The 20033-nt window shown below is 41.2% G+C and overlaps 1 protein-coding gene across 1 annotated transcript in view; it reads left to right on the top strand.

Moving 5' to 3' along the window:
• Positions 1-20033, top strand: part of LOC105477839 (transmembrane 9 superfamily member 2) — a 73326-nt gene that overhangs the window by 12744 nt on the left and 40549 nt on the right. Inside the window, exons 2-4 of the mRNA XM_011734654.3 lie at positions 4726-4793; positions 7435-7528; positions 17241-17368. Coding sequence (XP_011732956.1) covers positions 4726-4793; positions 7435-7528; positions 17241-17368 — 290 coding nt within the window. The remainder of the gene's footprint in view (positions 1-4725; positions 4794-7434; positions 7529-17240; positions 17369-20033) is intronic.

The raw sequence follows: 20033 nt of genomic DNA, 5'->3' as shown, positions 1-20033 counted from the left end.
TAATTTGGGTTTTAAATTTAGAAAAGAGAATGCACATGAAATGTTTTAATTTGCCAGTGGTACAAATCTCCATATGTAGCATAATGTAAAGCTAATGGAAATATATTTTCAGAAGCTCTCTTCAAGTTATTATGAGACAGCAAAAAGTAAATTAATTTGGTCGTGGACAAATTGAGAAAGTGTATCTGAAGAGAAACAGTTACCATGTTTTTGAGATGATGAGCTCCAAGCTATCAGTTTAGAACATAAGAAGGAAATAAAGAACTGTCCTTGAAGAATTTTAGCTTGTGGGTAGAAAGGCTAATGAAAGTAACAATGTTACTCTATACTTACATGAAACTTTAACATATAAATCTTAAACTCTGCTATGATTCTCCATGACATGCCTTTTAAGAAAGATATGAGAATAGGGCAAGGTCCTGAGAAGAGCAGCTGGCATGATCAAGGAGATAGGTGATTCAGACGATTAAGACTCAAAGGAGATAGGAGAGAATGCAGAAAAGGAGAATAATGTTTTCCCTCAATCTTAGATTCTTAGAGCCAAAAGTTGTCTCATGAAACTTCAGAGAGGACATCATAAGCTAAGCAAAAATTTGTATTACTTCATCAATTGGGTAGAGATGGGAGAAACATTTACCCTAAATTTATATGCCCTGAGACAATGTCCTAAAATTTTTCACATGGCCTCAGGCTTTCAAACTCTATGCCTTGTGTTGGACCCTCTGAGATTTGAATTCAAATAATATTGAAAAATACCTGGAAAACAGTGCTGAAGGATGTACTAGAATTCTAATCCAGCTTACTGCTTGTTTTTGTAGGGCCTTCAGGCTAATAATTGTTTTTACATTTTTAAGTGGTTGGAGAAAAAAATCAAAAGAAGGGTAATATTTAGTGATGAGTGAAAATTACATGAGAATAAAATATCAGTGCTGTAAGTGAAAGTTTTATTGGGCTACAGCCATGCTCACTTGTGGATGTAGTGTCTACGACTGCTTTTGCACTACAGCAGTGGCAGAGACCCAATGTCCTATAAAGCCTAAGTTACTCTCTGGCCCTTTACAGGAAAAGTTTGCCAGCCTCTTAGATAGACTAATAAAATTAGCGTCGTTTTTCCAGGAAAAGAAAAGATTGTAGTGACTAGAGGAAAAGCGTTAAATAGATGAAGAGATGTTATATACAGTCATGAACCACATAACGTTTCGGTCAACGACATACCAGTGGTCTCATAAGACCTATTGCCTAGTGACATCATAGCCATTGTGACATCATAGCGTAATTACCTTATTTTTTAAAAATTTAGCATAGCCTAAGTGTACAGTGTATAAGTCTACAGTTGTGTACAGTAGTGTCCTAGGCCTTCACATTCATTCACCGCCCACTCACCCAGAGCAGCTCCCAGCCTTGCAAGTTCTATTCACGGTAAGTGCCCTATGCAGGTGTAACGTTTTGTCTTTTTAGACTGCATTTTGATTGTACCTATTCTATGTTTAGATGTGTTTAGCTATACAAATACCATTGTGTTACAGTTGCCCGTAATATTTAGTACAATCACATGTTGTTTAAATATGTGATGGACCACACCATGTATATACCCGAGGTGTGTAGTAGGCTACACCATCTAGATTTGTGCAGGTATGCTCTGTGATGGTCCCATGACAAAATCCCCTAATGACACGTTTCTCCGAACACATCCCTGTCATTAAGTGACACATGACTGTAAATGGTGCTGAGCAGCATGCTGTTCTTTCCTGTGCTGTTCTTTCTGTTTCTGGTCTAACACAGAGGCCGTTAGCCTCCTGGGACTATTTACATTTAATTAAATACAACTTAAAATTCAGTTCTTCAGCTACATTGACTGCATTCCAAGTGTCCAATAGCCACATGTGGCTGGCGGCCACCATATATGAAGAACATTTCCATCATTGCTTAAAACTCTGCTGGACATGGCTGTGTCATAGTAAATACGGTACTTTGTGCCAGGTGCTGCTCTTGAATCTTCTCAAAAACTTCTTGAAGTAGGGATTATTATCACTTCTGTTCTACAGATCAGAACGTTGAGGAACAGGGAAGTGAAGAAACTTGCCTAGAATCACACAGCTGGTGTCAGGCAGCATTTAAGCCCAGGCAGCCTAGCCTCAGAGTCTTGCTTAATCATTTCGTGCTGAGAAAGGTTGAGAGTGAGGAATACACTTAATCGTAGCAAGAGGGACATGGCTTATGTGTTGACAGTGCTGTACAGATTTTGAAACACAAAACTTAGAAAAGTTGTATACAGTATAATAGCCACATTCCTTCCTAGAAGGAAATCGAGAGATAGGAACTGGACTAGTGTTTTGGAGACCTTTCAGTCTTCATTAGGTTAAATGGATCATTTGAATTCTGACTTATCTTCATAGTAGTGTTGACTCTTTCTGATTAGTGGAAATTATTTTGGCAAAGGAAGCCATTAAATGGGAATTTTGCCTTCACAATGGTTATATGTATTTGTGTTAATTCAAGCATGCTGTAGTCTACATGATAGACTACATATAGTAGTTGCTATAGTATCATGTCCTATTACCTTTTTAGCTGTGTTGAAGGCTGTGTTGCTGTTGAGTTATAATTTCACTTGAGTAGAGGTGTAGGGGCCCATGTGATACTGTGTTTGGTATTACATACAAAGGCTGATGCCCTCCGTTGTATAGCATGAATATTGGGTGAGCATTTTAGTGGATGAACACTTCTTCTTCTGAATATTACTAAATTTTTTTGGTTTTATTTTAACAAATGCATAGATTTCATGTGTCAGGCACTATTTGGAGTACTTTATAAATGTTAACTTATTTAATCTCCATATCCCTATGAGAGAGATACTGTTTTTTTTTGTTTTTTGAAATGGAGTCTTGCTCTGTTGCCCAGGCTGGAGTGTAGTGGCGCGATCTTGGCTCACTGCTACCTCTGCCTCCAGGGTTCAAGCAGTTCTCCTGCCCCAGCCTCCCCGGTAGCTGGGATGACAGGTATGTGCCACCACACCTGGCTAATTTTGTATTTTTAGTAGAGACGGGGTTTTGCCATGTTGACCAGGCTGGTGTCAAACTCCTGACCTCGGGTGATCCGCCTTGGCCTCCCAAAGTGCTGGGGGGTTACAGGCATAAGCCACCGCACCTGTCCGAGAAATACTGTTATCCTTATTTTGCAGATGAGGAAGCTAAAGCACCCATGAGGAAAGTGACATGTTTAATAGTTTGACCACAGTCACACAATTAGACAAGTGATAGCACTGGGGTTTGAACCCAGGCAGTCTGGCCACAGAACCTGTAATCTTGCCTGCTGTGTTTTGCTGCCTTTCTGGTGGCAGTGGACTATTGATTTGTTTTAATTGTACACCAACCATCTCGTCTTGGTTTGGGGGATATTAGCAAGTGTAGAGGATTGTTGACAGCACTAGTAACTGAGATCAAAATGACAAGTGTGGCTCTGTGGCACTCCCAGAAGCCTCATGACTAGTCCACAGGCAGTATACAGCTCTACCTCTATAAAATAAATACTTGTCCCAGCTAAATAGCTCTTAGTCATTTTTGATTAGCACCAAAAGTATTTCAGGGCACACATGACTTGCTGGCTTCCTCAGCTGGTAAATTCTGTCATGAGTAGCCTGAGCTCCTTTTTTGAGAGGGTGGGTCAGCGTTATGGGTCCTGCAGAACTTCAGCTACAGCTGGGAGAAATTTTGGAAGCTTCAGTAGGAAAGTATAGCTTAAAATTAGCCTATATTTCCCAGGAAGTTGATACAGCTTATCTCCCTCTACCCTGATGTTCAGCTTGATCTGGTTATTGCCACCTTCTTCACTGCTACTACCTTGTAGTTCATTGTTCTTAAATTGATGGAAGAGGTCCTTCAAAGTTAGCCTATGTGGTCGTTGTCTATCCCCGTGTGCTTAAGAGTACACATGTGCATGGAATTGTATTCCAGTATAGTTAATCTAGAAATATCTAACCAACTTGGCAGCATTTCTTGGTTGCTTGCTGTGAAAATGCTAAAAATTGTGTTTAAAAATAAAAATTGTTGTGCTTCTGAGTGTAATACCAAATTTGGAAACCAGATTTTTAAAAATAGCATCTATATTAATATGATAAATGCTTTTAGTTAAAATATCTTAATAATTTTTTAGAAAATTTAGAAAGCATTTAAAAACTATTGGAGACATTTGCAACTCTGAAAATTATTTTATTGTATTTTTAAAATTAATTATTAAAAACATTTTTAAGACGGAGTCTTGCTCTGTCACCCAGGCTGGAATGCAGTGGTGCCATCATAGCTCACTGTAACTTTGAACTTCTAGGCTTGAGTGATCTTCCTGCCTCAGCCTCACAAGTAGCCAGGAATACAGGCTCGTGCCATTGTGCCCAGCTAATTTTAAAAAATTTAAAAATTTTTTTGTAGGGACGGGCTCTCACTATATTGCTCAGGCTAGTCACAAACTCCTGGCCTCAAGTGATCTCCTACCTCAGCCTCCTAAGGGGCTGGGATTACAGGTGTGAGCCACCATTCCTGGCCCTATTTTAGTATATTTTAAATATATATAAATCCACTCAGTGAATGGATTTGTAAGAGAATTGTTTAAAGTTGACTGGAATTATAACATTTTACATTTCAGACATTGTCAAATTCTTTTTCAATTCTAAGCATGACTTAAGGCTTTATGTCCTGTTGTTTATATTCTAATTTTGTGTTTCCTTATTTTCAGGCCGAAATAGAACTATTTGTGAACAGACTTGACTCAGTGGAATCAGTTCTTCCTTATGAATACACAGCGTAAGTTTTTCAGCTTGGTTTTTATATAAAATTCAGGATTTTGTACATTGAGAACTTTGTTTTCTCACAGTTGTGGACAAATTGATATGCATTTTTAAAATCTACGCGGCCTGAAAATATTTTTTAAGGTGTACTCTTCCAAGGTGTGGTTAAAAATGTGATCTTTGTTTTATATTTCTTTGTAATACAACAGAAGCACTGACTAAACAGTGAATTTCCTTTTTTATCTGACTGAACAAAAAGGTGTTTTGTTTTCTTAACATTTTAAAATTATAAATAGCTCCACATATTTTTAAACAAAATTTTTATGTCCCACATAATCAGTTCCCAGAAATAACTACTTTGATGTCTACTTCTCCACATTTTTTTCTCTGAATAGTCTAATCTATATAATCACATTTATTCATTTTTGTTTTAAACAGAAGTAGATTCATAGTATTTATATTTACATTTATTTTTATGTTTTTGAGACAGAGTCTCACTGTATCACCCAGACTGGAGTGCAGTGGTGCGATCTTGGCTTGCTGCAACCTCTGCCTCTGGCATTCAAGTGATTCTCCTGCGTCAGCCTCCCAAGTAGCTGGGTTTACAGGCGCATGACACCACGCCTGGCTAAGTTTTGTATTTTTAGTGGAGACGGATTTTACCATGTTAGCCAGGCTGGTCTCAAACTCCTGGGCTCAAATGATTCACCCACTTCGGCCTCCCAAAGTGCTGGGATTACAGGTGTGAGCCACTGCACCTGGCCCATACTATTATTTTTGATTGGCACCTTGTTTTTCTCATTGAATATATTGTGGGCATCTTTCCATGTCAATACATAGCTACCTCACTCTTTTTAGTGGCTGCTATTATTTCTATTTTAGAATTATATAGATTCCGGCCAGGTGCAGTGGCTCACGCCTGTAATCCCAGCACTTTGGGAGGCTGAGGCGGGCGGATCACGAGGTCAGGAGATCGAGACCATGGTAAAACCCAGTCTCTACTAAAAATACAAAAAATTAGCTGGGCGTGGTGGCGGGCGCCTGTAGTCCCAGCTACTTGGGAGGCTGAGGCAGGAGAATGGTGCTCCAGCCTGCACGACAGAGCGAGACTCTGTCCCAAAAAAAAAAAAAAGAAATTGTATAGATTTCATGTACAGTTAGTTTCACTAATTTCCCGTTTACCAACATTTGATTATTTCCAGGTTTTTTGTTTGTTTGTTTTTGAGACAAGATCTTGCTCTGTTGCCCAGGCTGGAATGCAGTGGCGCCATCATGGCTCACTGCAGCCACAGCATCCTGGGCTTAGGTGATCCTCTCATCTCAGCCTCCTGAATAGCTGCGACCACAGGCATTTGCCACCATGCCTGGCTAATTTTTTTTTTTTTTTTAATTTTTTGTGGTGATGGAATCCCACTATGTTGCCCAGCCTGGTCTCAAACTCTTGGGTTCAAGTGATCCTTCCACCTTGGCCTCCCAAAGTGCTGGGATTACAGACATGAGCCACTGTGCCTGGCCCAGTTTTTTGATATTGTGAAAAATGCTGCATGAATATCCTTTATTCATTTGACCATTGTATACTATATTGGGTCTAAAACCGTTCCTAAAATTTTGTTGAATCTAATTTCTCTGCTATTTAAGAGTTTTAAAAGAAAATAGTTTGCTGTGGGGAAAAGCATACACAAAAAAGTTAAGACTATCCTAAAGAATTAATATACTTAAATATGTCTAAGAAAAGATATTTATAGTCTACCCAAAATACATGAATGGGTAGACTATAATTTAATTATTGGATACTTAAATTTTTTTCTAGTTTTTGTTTTGTTAAACATCTTTAAATCTTTGTGGGTATTTTTAGGAATAGTCAGTGGATCTGTTATATACAGTAAATGGAGATTCTTAATTTGGGAACTTCAGCCGCAGTATTGTTTTTAATCACCAGAGATCCACCTGCCTCTTTAGGAATCTCAGTAATCTGTTACTATTACCGTACTGATCTCAGGTATTCCCCATATCATTCCAGGGTGAGCACAGAACTGCCCTTTAATTTTCTGTGGCAAAGCTGAAATTAAGCTGTAATGTTTAAACAGAACTTTATTAAAGTCAATTAGTAATACAAGGGAATTACAACACAGAGAATCTTATAGGTGACTGACTACATCTTCTCTACAGCACTCTTCACAGGGAGTCTGTTTAGCCATACTTCACATGTTGGGATGTGTTGGCCAGTGTACTGAGATGAGACAGAACTGCAGGTAGACTTGACATACATTACTGAAATATCATTTTTAATTAAAGGTTTGAATTAGATATAGAAGGGAGATAAGGTATGCAAAATTTGTTTGGATAATAAGGATCTAAATCATTTTATTATTGGAGTGAACAAAAATAAATTATAATGAGTCAATTTAAAAGATCCTGTAATATGCACTCTAATAAGAGAATGTTATTTAGAAAACAAAATATTCGAAGGCATAATTTTAGGTGTTTTTTATGGGGGGAGATGTGGTACATAGGACTTTTGGGGTATGGATAGATTTCTTACTCATCTACTAGAGCTACTAGAATGATCAGTACCTAATCTGCTCTCAAGATTGGCTAGGTGTTTGATATTTCATCGTTCCCTTTTATGTGTAAAAATTTAAATATTCTTCTCCCAGGTTTGATTTTTGCCAAGCATCAGAAGGAAAGCGCCCATCTGAAAATCTTGGTCAGGTACTATTCGGGGAAAGAATTGAACCTTCACCATATAAGGTTTGTATTTAGTGTTACGTAATAATTATTTACTTACAGCTTTTGCTTTTTGTTATTTAAGAAAAGACTGAGATAACTCAGCTATCATTGCTAAGGAGGAGTTCATTTCTCTTTTTCATCTAGGAATAGTTTCTTAAAATCATAGTTAGAAGGATCCTTCTCCTTCTCATAATGTGTCATTTATAAGTCTGTCTTAATGAACATTCATGCAACTAATGTTATGAAGATAAGACGGTGGCTTAAGGGGCAAGACTTAGACGCTCTGCCTCCTTTGCAGAGGGTCCTGAAACCCACCTTCCAGTCATGAGGGGTTGTCCCAGCTGCTCTATGACTGTTTCCCTCTGTTTTCCAGCAGTATCTAGAGACACTCTCTGTTAACACGTATAATGCTTCCTGGGCTCCCGCATTGGGATTTTTGGAAGCTAACCTTTCTTTTCTTTTTTTATTTTTTTAAGGCAGTGTCTTGCACTGTTGCCCAGGCTGCAGTGTAGTGGTGAGATCTCAGCTCACTGCAACCTCCGCCTCCCGGGTTCAAGCAGTTCTCGTGCCTCAGGTTCCCGAGTAGCTGGGACTATAGGTGCATGGCACCATGCCCAGCTAATTTTTTTGTATTGTTAGTAGAGATGGGGTTCCACCGTGTTGGTCAGGCCGGTCTCAAACTCCTGAACTCAAGTGATTTGCCCACCTCGGCCTCCCAGAGTGTTGAGATTACAGATTTGAGCCAGTACGCCTGACCTGACCTTTCTATTTTGATGATTGAAAATGTATTTGGGGCTGGGCGCAGTGGCTCACGCCTGTAATCCCAGCACTTTGGGAGGCCGAGGCGGGCGGATCACAAGGTCAGGAGATCGAGACCACGGTGAAACCCCGTCTCTACTAAAAACACAAAAAATTAGCCGGGCGCGGTTGTGGGCGCCTGTAGTCCCAGCTACTCGGGAGGCTGAGGCAGGAGAATGGCGTGAACCCGGGAGGCGGAGCTTGCAGTGAGCCGAGATCGCGCCACTGCACTCCAGCCTGGGCAACAGAGGGAGACTCCGTCTCAAAAAAAAAAAAAAAAAAGAAAATGTATTTGGGCCGGCGCGGTGGCTCAAGCCTGTAATCCCAGCACTTTGGGAGGCCGAGACAGGCGGATCACGAGGTCAGGAGATCGAGACCATCCTGGCTAACACGGTGAAACCCCGTCTCTACTAAAAATACAAGAAAAAAATTAGCTGGGCGAGGTGGCGGGCGCCTGTAGTCCCAGCTACTCGGGAGGCTGAGGCAGGAGAATGGCGTGAACCCGGGGAGGCGGAGCTTGCAGTGAGCCGAGATCGCACCACTGCACTCCAGCCTGGGGCACAGAGCAAGACTCCGTCTCAAAAAAAAAAAAAAAAAAAGGAAAATGTATTTGGAACATCTTTGGTACATTTTTAGAATACCAGTTAAACCAAACTAAGCACAATATAAGGTGTTCTTTTCAGCATATGTACTTCATCATCTCTCAGAGTTCTTTTGCCTTTAAATCTGTTATCTTTTAAGCCTATTATCCTTCCACATTGCATAGTCCCTGTTTGTTTTATATCTATTCTCCTACTGTACAAAGAACAATGGTCTTTTGCTTTTAGAAACATTAGTTTATTATAATAATGTATCACCATATAAAAAAATTAAATGTTGCAGAAGAATAATAATAAACGTGCAGTTCTACTTCACAGCTTGTTATTAAAATTTCCTGAAAATTTTCATACACCTGTAAGCTTATATTAAATAGATTAGATATACTTATTTGTTTTAACATACTATGTTCCACACTTTGCATTTTTCCTTTAACTCTCTACCATGGGCATCTGTCCACATGAGAATGTGTGTTCTAATGGCTCTAACTTGACTCCAGGTTTTATTCCCCAGCCCGACAGCTTCCTCTCCTGGCTTCGTGTCTCTGCTATGGCTTAGACCTCATACATATCCACCTTCCCTGCTTTCTCACGAGGCACCCCTGTCTCCCTCAACATTTTATTACATGGAGCACAACATTTATTATCTGTCCAGCAAATCCCTAAGCCTAGGTTCGTCTCAGCAACCATCTTACTCCCTCTAGCACCTGCATCTACACTGTGAAGCCCTGGGGGAAAAGAGGCATCGCTGTGCACATTTAATCCACTGCAGGTTGAGAGTTTTTGACCGTAAATATATCCTCTTCAAATACTCTTTTTTTTTCTTTTTTAAGAGGTGGAGCCTTGCTCTGTCACCCAGGCTGGAGTGACGTGGCACAATCATAGGTCACTGCAGCCTCAGACTCCTAGGCTCAAGTGATCCTTTTATCTCACTCCCCTGAGTGGCTAGGACTACAAATGCATACCACGACATCCAGCCAAGTTTTAAATTTTTTATCAAGACAAAGTCTCACTCTGTTGCCCAGGCTTGTCCAGAACTTCTGGCTTCAAGCAATCTTTTTGCCTCAGCCTCCCAAAGGGTTGGGATTATAGACATAGATGTGAGCCACCACCTGATGCCTTTCAAATACTTTTTTTGTTGTTGTTGTTGTTGAGACAGAGTCTCACTCTATTGCCCAGGTTGGAGTGCACTGGCACGATCTCAGCTCACTGCAACCTCTACCTCCTGGGTTCAAGTGATTCTCCTGCCTCAGCCTCCCAAGTAGCTGGAATTACAGGCGTGTGCCACTATGCCCAGCAAATTTTTGTATTTTTTGTAGGGATGGGGTTTTGCCATGTTGGCCAAGCTAGTCTCAAACTCCCGACCTCAGATGATCTGCCTGTATCGACCTCACAAAGTGGTGGGATTACATGCATGAGCTATTATACCTGGCCCCTTTTCAAATATTCTAATCTGAAATTGTCTACCCTAAAATTGCCAGTAACTTTTAAAGTTTCCTAAACACAGTAGATGCAAAGGCCCTAATGGGATGAAGTCACTGGGGAGAAAGGAACTCAAAGTGTATGGACGTGGTGCCATTGAGCAGGGCAGGCATGTAACTTGTGAAACACCACCTACCTCTTGGGATGTTTGGAAGATTACTTTGAATGGTATTGCATTCTTCTTATAGCAGATGGCTGTTTTCAGGCATGCTTATTAAATTTTACAATCTTAAATACTCCAGTAGCCTCTCAGCCCCATCTCTCTATTTAGTTGTGTCTTGGCCTTGAGAAATGATGGGTGGAAAGAACATCAGTAATGCCCTTAGAGAACTGGGAAGACAGCAGGAGTCCCTAGCAGGAAACAGAGGGAAACCCAGCAAAATGTTCAAACCATGGAGAGGTGTTGTCCCTTGGGGCAGACTTTGAAGGCAGGTTACTCCCCTTAATAGGACGTCATTGGGCACATTTCGGTTTCTGTGCAAGGACTGTTCCTTGCTCATACACAGGACCCTTTTGGGGGCCTAGGACTTTTCAGATTTAATCCTTTGTTGTAGAAGTTGAGGTTAAATAGAATAAAAGGAGAGCTTTAGAATGGAGAAAGATGTGCACACAACATTTTCCCTGAGTCTTGTGGAATGTTTTAGGATCAGTATCTGTACTAAAACACATTCTCTAAGCCTCAAGTTTAAAGGGGCAGAGCAGGCACGTTTTAAGGCCAAGGTGTAGGTAAATAGAAACATGGGACTCCGAAGATTTTTTTCCAAGCCAGCCATAAATGTATTGACTAGTGTTTTTCATTTCACTATTTGTTCTTTATTTTCACGGATTTCTCTCTGTCTCTCTGTCTCTGTCTCTGTCTCTGTCTCTGTCTCTCTCTCTCTCTCTCTTCTTTCTTCCTTGTCTTTCTTTCTTGTCTCACTCTGTGGCCTGGGCTGGGCCACAGCTCACTGCAGCCTTAAACTCCCAGGCTCAATAAATCCTCTCACCTCAGCCTCCTGAGTAGCTGGGACTACAGGTATGCCCACCATGCCCAGGTAATTTTTATTTTTTGGAGAGACAGGGTCTCACTATGTTGCCCAGGCTGGTTTAGAACTCCTGGGCTCAAGCAGTCCTCCTGCCTTAACCACCCAAAGTTCTGGGATTATAGGTGTGAGCCACTATACCCAGCTTTATCTTATTTTAGATCTGCCATAAAAACTGAGGTAACAACCAGCAACAAAATAAAATCCCAGTCTGCTTTGCCATCTTTTATATTTGACTTCTGTTTAGGTCAGGAAAACAACAGTGCAAGACACTGTGTGTATTACGTGAAGCTGGAACCACATTTCAGAGGACCATAAAATCTCATCTGAGATCTAAGCACTCATATTCAGTAACTCAGTTAACATATTTGCTCCATACCTTTCATGTGCCAGGCACTGTGATGGGATACAGCAGTGAGCTGAACAAAAATCTCTGTCCTCATGGATCTTTTATGCTGATGGGGAGAAGGAGACAAAATAAGTTACCAGAATATATGTTTCAATTACTGATGAAAGAACTATTGAAAATCTGGGAAGGTGTGTGGGGAATTTCTGATTTTAAATAGGCTTACTGCAAAGGTGAATTTAAAATCTTAAATTTAAAAAGCCTTACCGAGAAGGCGACATTTGAGCAAAGACCTGAAGCAAGTAAGGGAGTGAGCTACGTGAATATGAAGGGGAGGTGTTCTAGCTGAAGAGAGGCCCCAAGGTGTGCAACTTGAGCAGGCGAGCAAGATAGAGCATATTAGGCAGTGAGCACAGAGAAGTAACAGGACCACATTATAGAATGACTCAGAGGCCACTGTAAGGATTGGCCTTTACATCTGAGCAAGATGGTTAGCTAACACTGGAGGGTTTTGAGTAGGCTTCGATTTTACCAGGGTCACCCTGGCTGCTGTACTGAGAATGGACCATGGGGATGCGAGGGGAGAAGCCAGGAGACCAGTAGGAGGCCTTCTCCCTCATTTAGATATGATCTGTCTCGGGAGGGGTGAGGGGGTGGGAAAGAGGTCAGAATCTCTAAATCTGCCTTTGTTTTGGAGAATTTGCCAAGGGATGGGATGCGGAGTGTGGAGTTTCTATTTTCTAAGATGGGACAGTGTGGGAAGAGCCAGGTTGGGAAATGGGGAAGAGTTAGTTTTGGATGTGGCAAGTGAGAGGTGTTTATTAGGTGTCCAAGCAGAGATGTTGAATAAACAGCCAAATACATGCTTCTGGAGTTTGGAGGAGGGCTTCGTCCTGGATATACACAGTATATATTTGAGAATCATCTGTGTATAGATGGTATTTACAGTCATGGAATTGAAGAGATCCCCAAGGGAGTGGGTATAGATGAAGGAGACAAGATTCAAAGAGGCGCTCTTCTGACCTGTAACACCAGGCGCCCCAAGGGCTCCTGGTATTGTATTTTTAGTAGAAGTGGGATTTTACCATGTTGGTCAGGCTGGTCTTGAACTCCTGACCTTAAGACATCCACCCCTCTCAGCCTCCCAAAGTGCTGGAATTACAGGCATGAGGCTCAGAACCTTGGAGCACCTGGTGTTATAGGTCAGGAGAATGGCGAGAGTCTAGCAAAGGACACTGAGAAGGAGCCATTGATGAGAAAGAAGGGTAATAGGGAGATTGTGGTCCCTGGAGGCCAAGGCAAGAAAGTGTTTCCAGGAGGAGGGATTGGTTGATTTGTCACTGATGGGTCAGGTGAGATGAGGACGGATGATTGACCTTGGGTTTAACCTTCAATGTGGAGGTCACTGATGAGAAAGCAGCCGTGGTAGAATAGCCGGGTGGAGAGAGAACGGAATGGCCAGTTGCAGGTGGGCACATCTACAACTGTCTTGAGGACTTTTATTTTACTGGCAGTGAGAAAAAGAGTGGTAGCTGGAGGATGGCATGGTTCAAAGAGGACTGTTTTTGTTTGTTTGTTTGGAGACAGAGTCTTACTGTGTCGTCCAGGCTGGAGTGCAGTGGTGCAATCTCAGCTCACTGCAACCTTCACCTCCCAGCTCCAGTGTTTCTCTTGCCTTAGCCTCCTGAGCAGCTGGGATTACAGGTGCCTGCCACCACACCTAGTTAATTTTTGTATTTTTAGTAGGGACAGGGTTTCGCCATGTTGGCCAGGCTGGTCTCAAACTCCCCACCTTGGGTGATCTGCCCATCTTGGCCTCCCAAAGTGCTGGGATTACAGGTGTGAGCCAAGGTACCCGCCCCAAAGAGGACTTGTGATGGATCTTTAAGCAAGGCATGTATGTGGATGAGTATGATCAGTAGATGTACGAAAAATGATGTTTTAGGAGATGGAAGGATTGCCATGGGTGTCCTTACTCTGGCAAGAAGGGATGGGACCCAGTGTGCTGGTGGAAAGGTTGGCCTCAGTGAGCTCGTTCATCCGTGGTAACTGGAGGGAAGGCAGAGACATGGGGTGTGATGCTGGGAGGTAAATGTGGCAATTGCTCCTGATTCCTTAGTGAAGTAGGCAGCATGGCCACCCCACCTGTGAGTGAGGAGGGAGGCAGCAGTCAAGTAGGATCCAGGAGAGCGAATAGAGAAGGAGTGTGGAGCAGCTGCTAGGCTGCATCAGGGACCCTCTGGCCAGCTGATGGTTTGAAGTAACAGCAGCCAGCGTGCTTACTTATGTATCTCCAGCTATTTCCAGCTGTGCTGCTATGAGTTGGATTTAACCAGGTTTGTGGTTTTAACAAGTGAGTACCAAAAAAGTGAGAGAACACAGGATGTGAGGACATCCTTGGATGTTATGAAAGATGGAGATACTGTTGAGCTTGGAGTTTGAGCTTGCACAGGGGGCATGTAAGGCCACAAAAAGAGTAAGAGACAGTGAAAAGACTGTAGGATCTGTCGATTCAAGTGGCATCCAGAGCTTGTTGGAGGTGAGGAACATTTAAGCCAGTGAGTTGGAACAGTGGGAGGAGGTGCTTTGACACTAGGAAGCTTGAAATGAAGATAACGGCAGGGACTCCTGTCATTGTTAAAGGCAGGGTGAAGTGCGACCAGAGGAGCGAGTCCTTTGAAATAGGATGAAGACCAGAGTTGCTGGAGGAGAGGGCAGAGGATCAAAAGGTCGTTGTTTTCAAGGATCATTTATATAAATGTTGTAATCACCAAGAATCAGGAGCCAGGAGGAGTGTTGGAGTGACAGTGTGTCTGGAGCTGAGGGCCGGTGACCTGGGGTTGGTAGATGACAAGAACAGGAAGGAGTAGGGGTGGTGTGGTCTGATCACATGGGAGTCAAAGCTAGAGGTTTCTGGAGGAGGGAGAATGGTCTGGCCCAGTGCTGGGGCCTATGAGAGAAAACAGGCACCACTGGCAAGACTCCAGTGAGGCAGCGTCCCTCATGGACAGCCAGGTTTCCATCAGAACAGGCACCAGTATTCTACTGGTGACACATGAGTTTCAGGGTATAGTGGAAGGGTTTAAGCAGTTGGGGTGGGGATCCATTTTGGGATTCAAATGTGAGAATGGAAGGATGACATGGAAATCCTGGACTTCTGGTGGTGACTAATATTCAGAGGGGTAAAGGGCATAATGGGATTATCGTTGCCAGAGCAAGGATACCCATGGCATAATGAGTCCTGCCCATTAGTCCTGATGGGCAGTAGTCCATTCTCATGCTGCTATGCAGAAATACCAAACTGGGTAACTTGTAAAGAAAAGTGGTTCAGTTGACTCATAGTTCCACATGACTGGGGAGGCCTCAGGAAAACAATCATGGCAGAAGGGGAAGCAACCATGTCCTTCTTCACATGGTGGCAGAAAAGAGAAGTGCAGAATGAAGCAGGCAAAGACCCTTATAAAACCATCAGATCTTATGAGAACTTACTATCCCAAGAACAGCATGGGGGACCACCCCCATGATCGAATCACCTCCCACAGGTCCCTCCCCCAACACGTGGGGGTTACAATTCAGATCACAATTGGAGATGAGATTTGGGTGGGGACACCAAGCCAAACCACATCAGTCCTGATGGTCTCAGGCTGCATGGGGGAGAAGTCTTGCCAGGAGTGTGCAGCCTTCCATGATTTCCCTCAGATATGGACTTCGATATAATTTTTCTGCTATTTGCTAAAAGCTGGTGGTGAGATACGTAACAGTAACTGTTGTTTAGTGAATACCTGTTTTCATCAGTCAGCATGCTAGGTGTTTTGCACACACATTTCTGTATCTGACAACCCTGCAAGGCAGGTCCTGCTCCCATTTTACACATAAGTTAACGGAAGCTGAGGCAGGGTTACGCAGCTTTCCCTGGTCTCCTAACAAGATGGAGCTGACCTGTACCCAGGTCTGACTCTAGATTGATAAAGCCTTTGATTTTCAGAATTATTCCAAGGAGAATTTTAAATCCTCACTGAAATAATCCAGGAAAAATTATAATCCCACGTTTTCCCAAATAGAAAGAGAATAGTGCTGTGCTCGTGTGTTATAAGGAGGATTTGTTTCCCTTGGGAGCTAAGAATATTTAAAAATCCTTAACAAAACATAAAATACAATTCCATCCATAACCAAATATGATTTAAAATATTATAAAATTCCCAACTAAACACATGACAGGGAGAGGCTGTAGGGTGTTGTGCTGAAGAGCATTTTCTCCGGAGCTCAGCTCGCTTGGCTGAGATCCTGGCTATGCCGATGCTCAGTTGTGTGACTTGGTGCTCCAGTTTTCTCCTCTGTAAAAGATGGATAAGCGTTGTTTGGAGGATTACGTGAGGCTTGATATATACAAAGTATATGGAACACAGGAAGCACTAAACAGATGTTAACCTATTACTACTTTAAATGTCACCTTAGTCTTGCTATTTCCTTCACAATTGAACACACAGGTTGACTCACCTAACGAAGTGAGCGCTAGATTAAGGTGTCAGATTTGCCATTTTGGTGTAATACTGTCTCTCTCTGCTTAACTTATTTTAAGTTTGGTACCTGTGCTTCTGATTCCTTAGTATGTATACTTTTGTTTTTCTATTTTTCACTTTTTAGGAATGAATCTTTAAGGTTCATATAAGGTTTAAAATATCAACTAGCGGTACAAATACGGCTGTATTGGAAATAGCAATGCAGACAGAATGAAAGCATTGGCTGACAGGTGGCAGCAGTGGACTGTGCTTAAACATTCACTTAGCTACTTCACTGCACCTGCTTTAGGGATGTTACTAAATACATACATACAAAGAGTGGGCTGCGTAGAAGTGAACCATGCAATTTTTTTTTTTTTACCACCTTATGTAATAAAGTTTGAATTTATTAAAAGATACAATTATGGCTGGTTGTATAGTTGGTAAATTTCAGCCTTCTGGAGTCATGTTTACCCTGATTTTAGACATCTGAATGTTACTTTTTCTTATATTATCACATGCCATCTTGTTCACTGCTGAATCTCTATCACCTGACACTTAAGGAGGGCACTTAACATCTATTGATTATTTGAACATAAAAATTTGTCTGCTTGTTACTAGAAAGCCATCAACTCCAGAATTCCTAAGACATGACCATGGGATATTACTAGGAGAGACTAAAGTTCCATTTTTGTTCTACATGGGATTTTTTTTTTCTCTTCTAGAACTAACTTACGTTTAAAAGGTAAGTCGACTGATATTACCAAAAAGAACGTATCAAAGGAAAACTTGATGACAAGTCTTTAGAGAAACACAATAGGAGTAACATTTACATCTGATTGAGCTATGAGGAATTTAAAAATTTATTTATTACCAATATTAATCCACTAAGTAATTTAATGGGGCTAGCATTTTTACTCTGTTTGTGATATTGATATGAAGAACCTGGATATTTTTTCTGACTTTGCTTTCCACTTCCTTTTAATACAGTTTACGTTTAATAAGGAGGAGACCTGTAAGCTTGTTTGTACAAAAACATACCATACAGAGAAAGCTGAAGACAAACAAAAGTTAGAATTCTTGAAAAAAAGCATGTTATTGAATTATCAGCATCACTGGTAAGGCATGAATATTTTTGATTTTGGGGTTTATCCTTTCCATATGAAATCTTTGTTGCATTGACTGTATAACTTACTTGTAAGATTGTGTAAAATATAGCAAATTAATTGATTTCCTCTTTTTGTTACTAGTGGTTGTAGTTTGATGTAGTGATTGTTGATTAAAGATGACAACATCATTTAAAGAATTATCTTTTAACCGTGTTTAGATTACTGTAATATCTGGTACTTCTTTTGGTACACAGATCTGGTACATAGAGTAGTTATTTTTATTCACATACAGACATACCTTGGGGATACTGAGGTTCAGTTCCATTCCACTGCAGTAAAGCAAATATCACAATAAAGTGAGTCACATAAAGTTTTTTGGTTTCCCAGTGCATATAAAAGTTATGTTTATACTACGTATAGTCTCTTTAAAGTGTGCAATAACATGATGTGTAAAACAACTCTGTAAGTACCTTAATTAAAAATACATTATTACTAAAAAAAAAAAGGCTGACACAAAGACATGAAGTGAACACATGCTGTTGAAAAAATAGCACTGATAGATTTGCTCAATGCATGGATGCCACAAACCTTCAGTTTCTAAAAAACACCGTATCTGCAAAGCACAATAAAGTGAAGGGCAATAAAACGAAGTCTGCCTGAATAGTGAGCAGTAGCATATTATGCTTTGGGGAAAAGGGCCTGGGTCAGTCTTCCGGTGAAAACATTGTTTTATACTTGTGGGCTATGAAAAAAATCACAGGAAAACAAAACTTAACTTTTGTTTGATAAATAGCATCAACTTCTATTAAAACGCTTACATTTTGCTTAGCCTTTTATTTTGTAAACATGACATAACATTAACAAATTCTGTGCCAGTTTGTATCAGAATCAAAAAGCATTAAAAACTGTCTTGTTTTTCCTTCCATAGTAGTATGTACTTATCATACAATATTCAAACATAGAATTTTTTTTTTTTTTTTTTTTTGAGACGGAGTCTCACACTGTTCCCCAGGCTGGAGCTCTGTGGCGTGATCGTGGCTCACTGCAACCTCTGTCTCCCGGGGTCAAGTGATTCTTGCACTTTAGCGTCCTGAGTAGCTGGGATTATAGGTACCTGCCACCACGCCTGGCTAATTTTTGTATTTTTAGTAGAGATAGAGTTTTACCATGTTGGCCAAGCTGGCCTCGAACTCCTGAACTTAAGAGATCCACCCCTCTCAGCCTCCCAAAGTGCTGGAATTATAGGTGTGAGCCACTGCACCCAGTCAAACATAGAATATTTTTAAAGACTTTCAAAATCCAACATTTGAAGTACAACCATTACTATTCTTCTGAGTAATTTTGCTGGGAAATGCCTATATTCTATGGGGTCATAGTTTACATATGTTTTGCCTCTTCCAGAAAGTGTAAGATGCTTTTAGTGGCAAGCGGGAGGGCTGTCTTCGCGCACTTCCTTTTGGACGTTTGTCCTGTCGGTATATTAGATCACATCGTTTGTTCACGCCAGTGAGGTTAGGAACCTGACCGGGTCCTGTGGCCTCACATTCCCTCCTACCCCTCAGTTTTCCTCCTTCTCCACCCCACCCAACCCCCATACGTGTGGAACCCTGGGTCCTGTGCACAGCCGTGAACTAGTCTGTGATGGAAAGGATTCGTTCTGACTGGCCAGACCTGGGTAACATCTACCTGAACCCCATAAGAATGAGTTCCCTGTAGGCTACTAGGGCTCTGTTGGAAGGAAGGAGACAGTGCTGTTAGAAACCTGCCTGTTATGCTTGTGTTAGCTTCTTTCTCATCTGACCCTCAGTGCAAACAGACACTTTAAAACCTCTTTTGTCTCCCCATTTCTTTGGTTTCTGGTAAATGAAGAGCTTTTTTCCCCTAAACTACCATAGGAATACTGCTTATTTGCTAGATCAATGCGTATCAATTGCATATCAACTTGGGATATGTTTACTTTTTCATAAGTAATTGAAATTTTCCTTGTTGTTTTTCTTTGTAATCTTCTAAATAATATTTAAACCTCAGTTCTTCTCCTATTAGCCCTGTCCACCTGCATTTACTGCAATAGCTATCAGTTTGTTGACTGAATGAAAGAATGACTCTTAAGCTATGTGGGTGATTTTTTAGCTCTTTCTTCTACCCTCTGTGCTTAGAATACTGTTTAGTGAGCCCAGCGCTGTGGCTCATGCCTATAATCCCAGCACTTTGGGAGGCCGAGGTGAGCAGATCACCTGAGGCCAGGAGTTCGAGACCAGCCTGGCTAACATGGTGAAACCCCATCTCTGCTAAAAATACAAAAATTAGCCAGATGTGGTGGCAGGCGCCTGTAATCCCAGCTACTTGGGAGGCTGAGGCAGGAGAATCGCTTAAACCAAAGAATACTGTTTAGTCTTGCTGCTGAAGGTAATAGAAGCAGTTCTTCTTTAGTAGTCTCCTCACAGGAAAGTACTTAGAGATATTTTTGACTAATTTATGATGCAGTTAACAAAGATTTCATTATAATGCCAAGATGCTTAATAGCAAGAATAGATAAAATAGTACAAATTAAGAAAGCATTAGTAAAATTTACTGAACGATTTGTAATCAGGGTATCAATGGCAAACTTAAACTATTCTGCTTTAAAAAATTAACTTGAGAAAGTGCTGGTAAATAATGATTTTGCAGTTGAATC

Source organism: Macaca nemestrina, chromosome 16, assembly GCF_043159975.1.
Source record: "Macaca nemestrina isolate mMacNem1 chromosome 16, mMacNem.hap1, whole genome shotgun sequence".
In the NCBI taxonomy this organism is placed as follows: Eukaryota; Metazoa; Chordata; class Mammalia; order Primates; family Cercopithecidae; genus Macaca; species Macaca nemestrina.
Note: the sequence above shows the minus strand (reverse complement) of the source record. Positions and strands in the feature narration are given on the sequence as shown.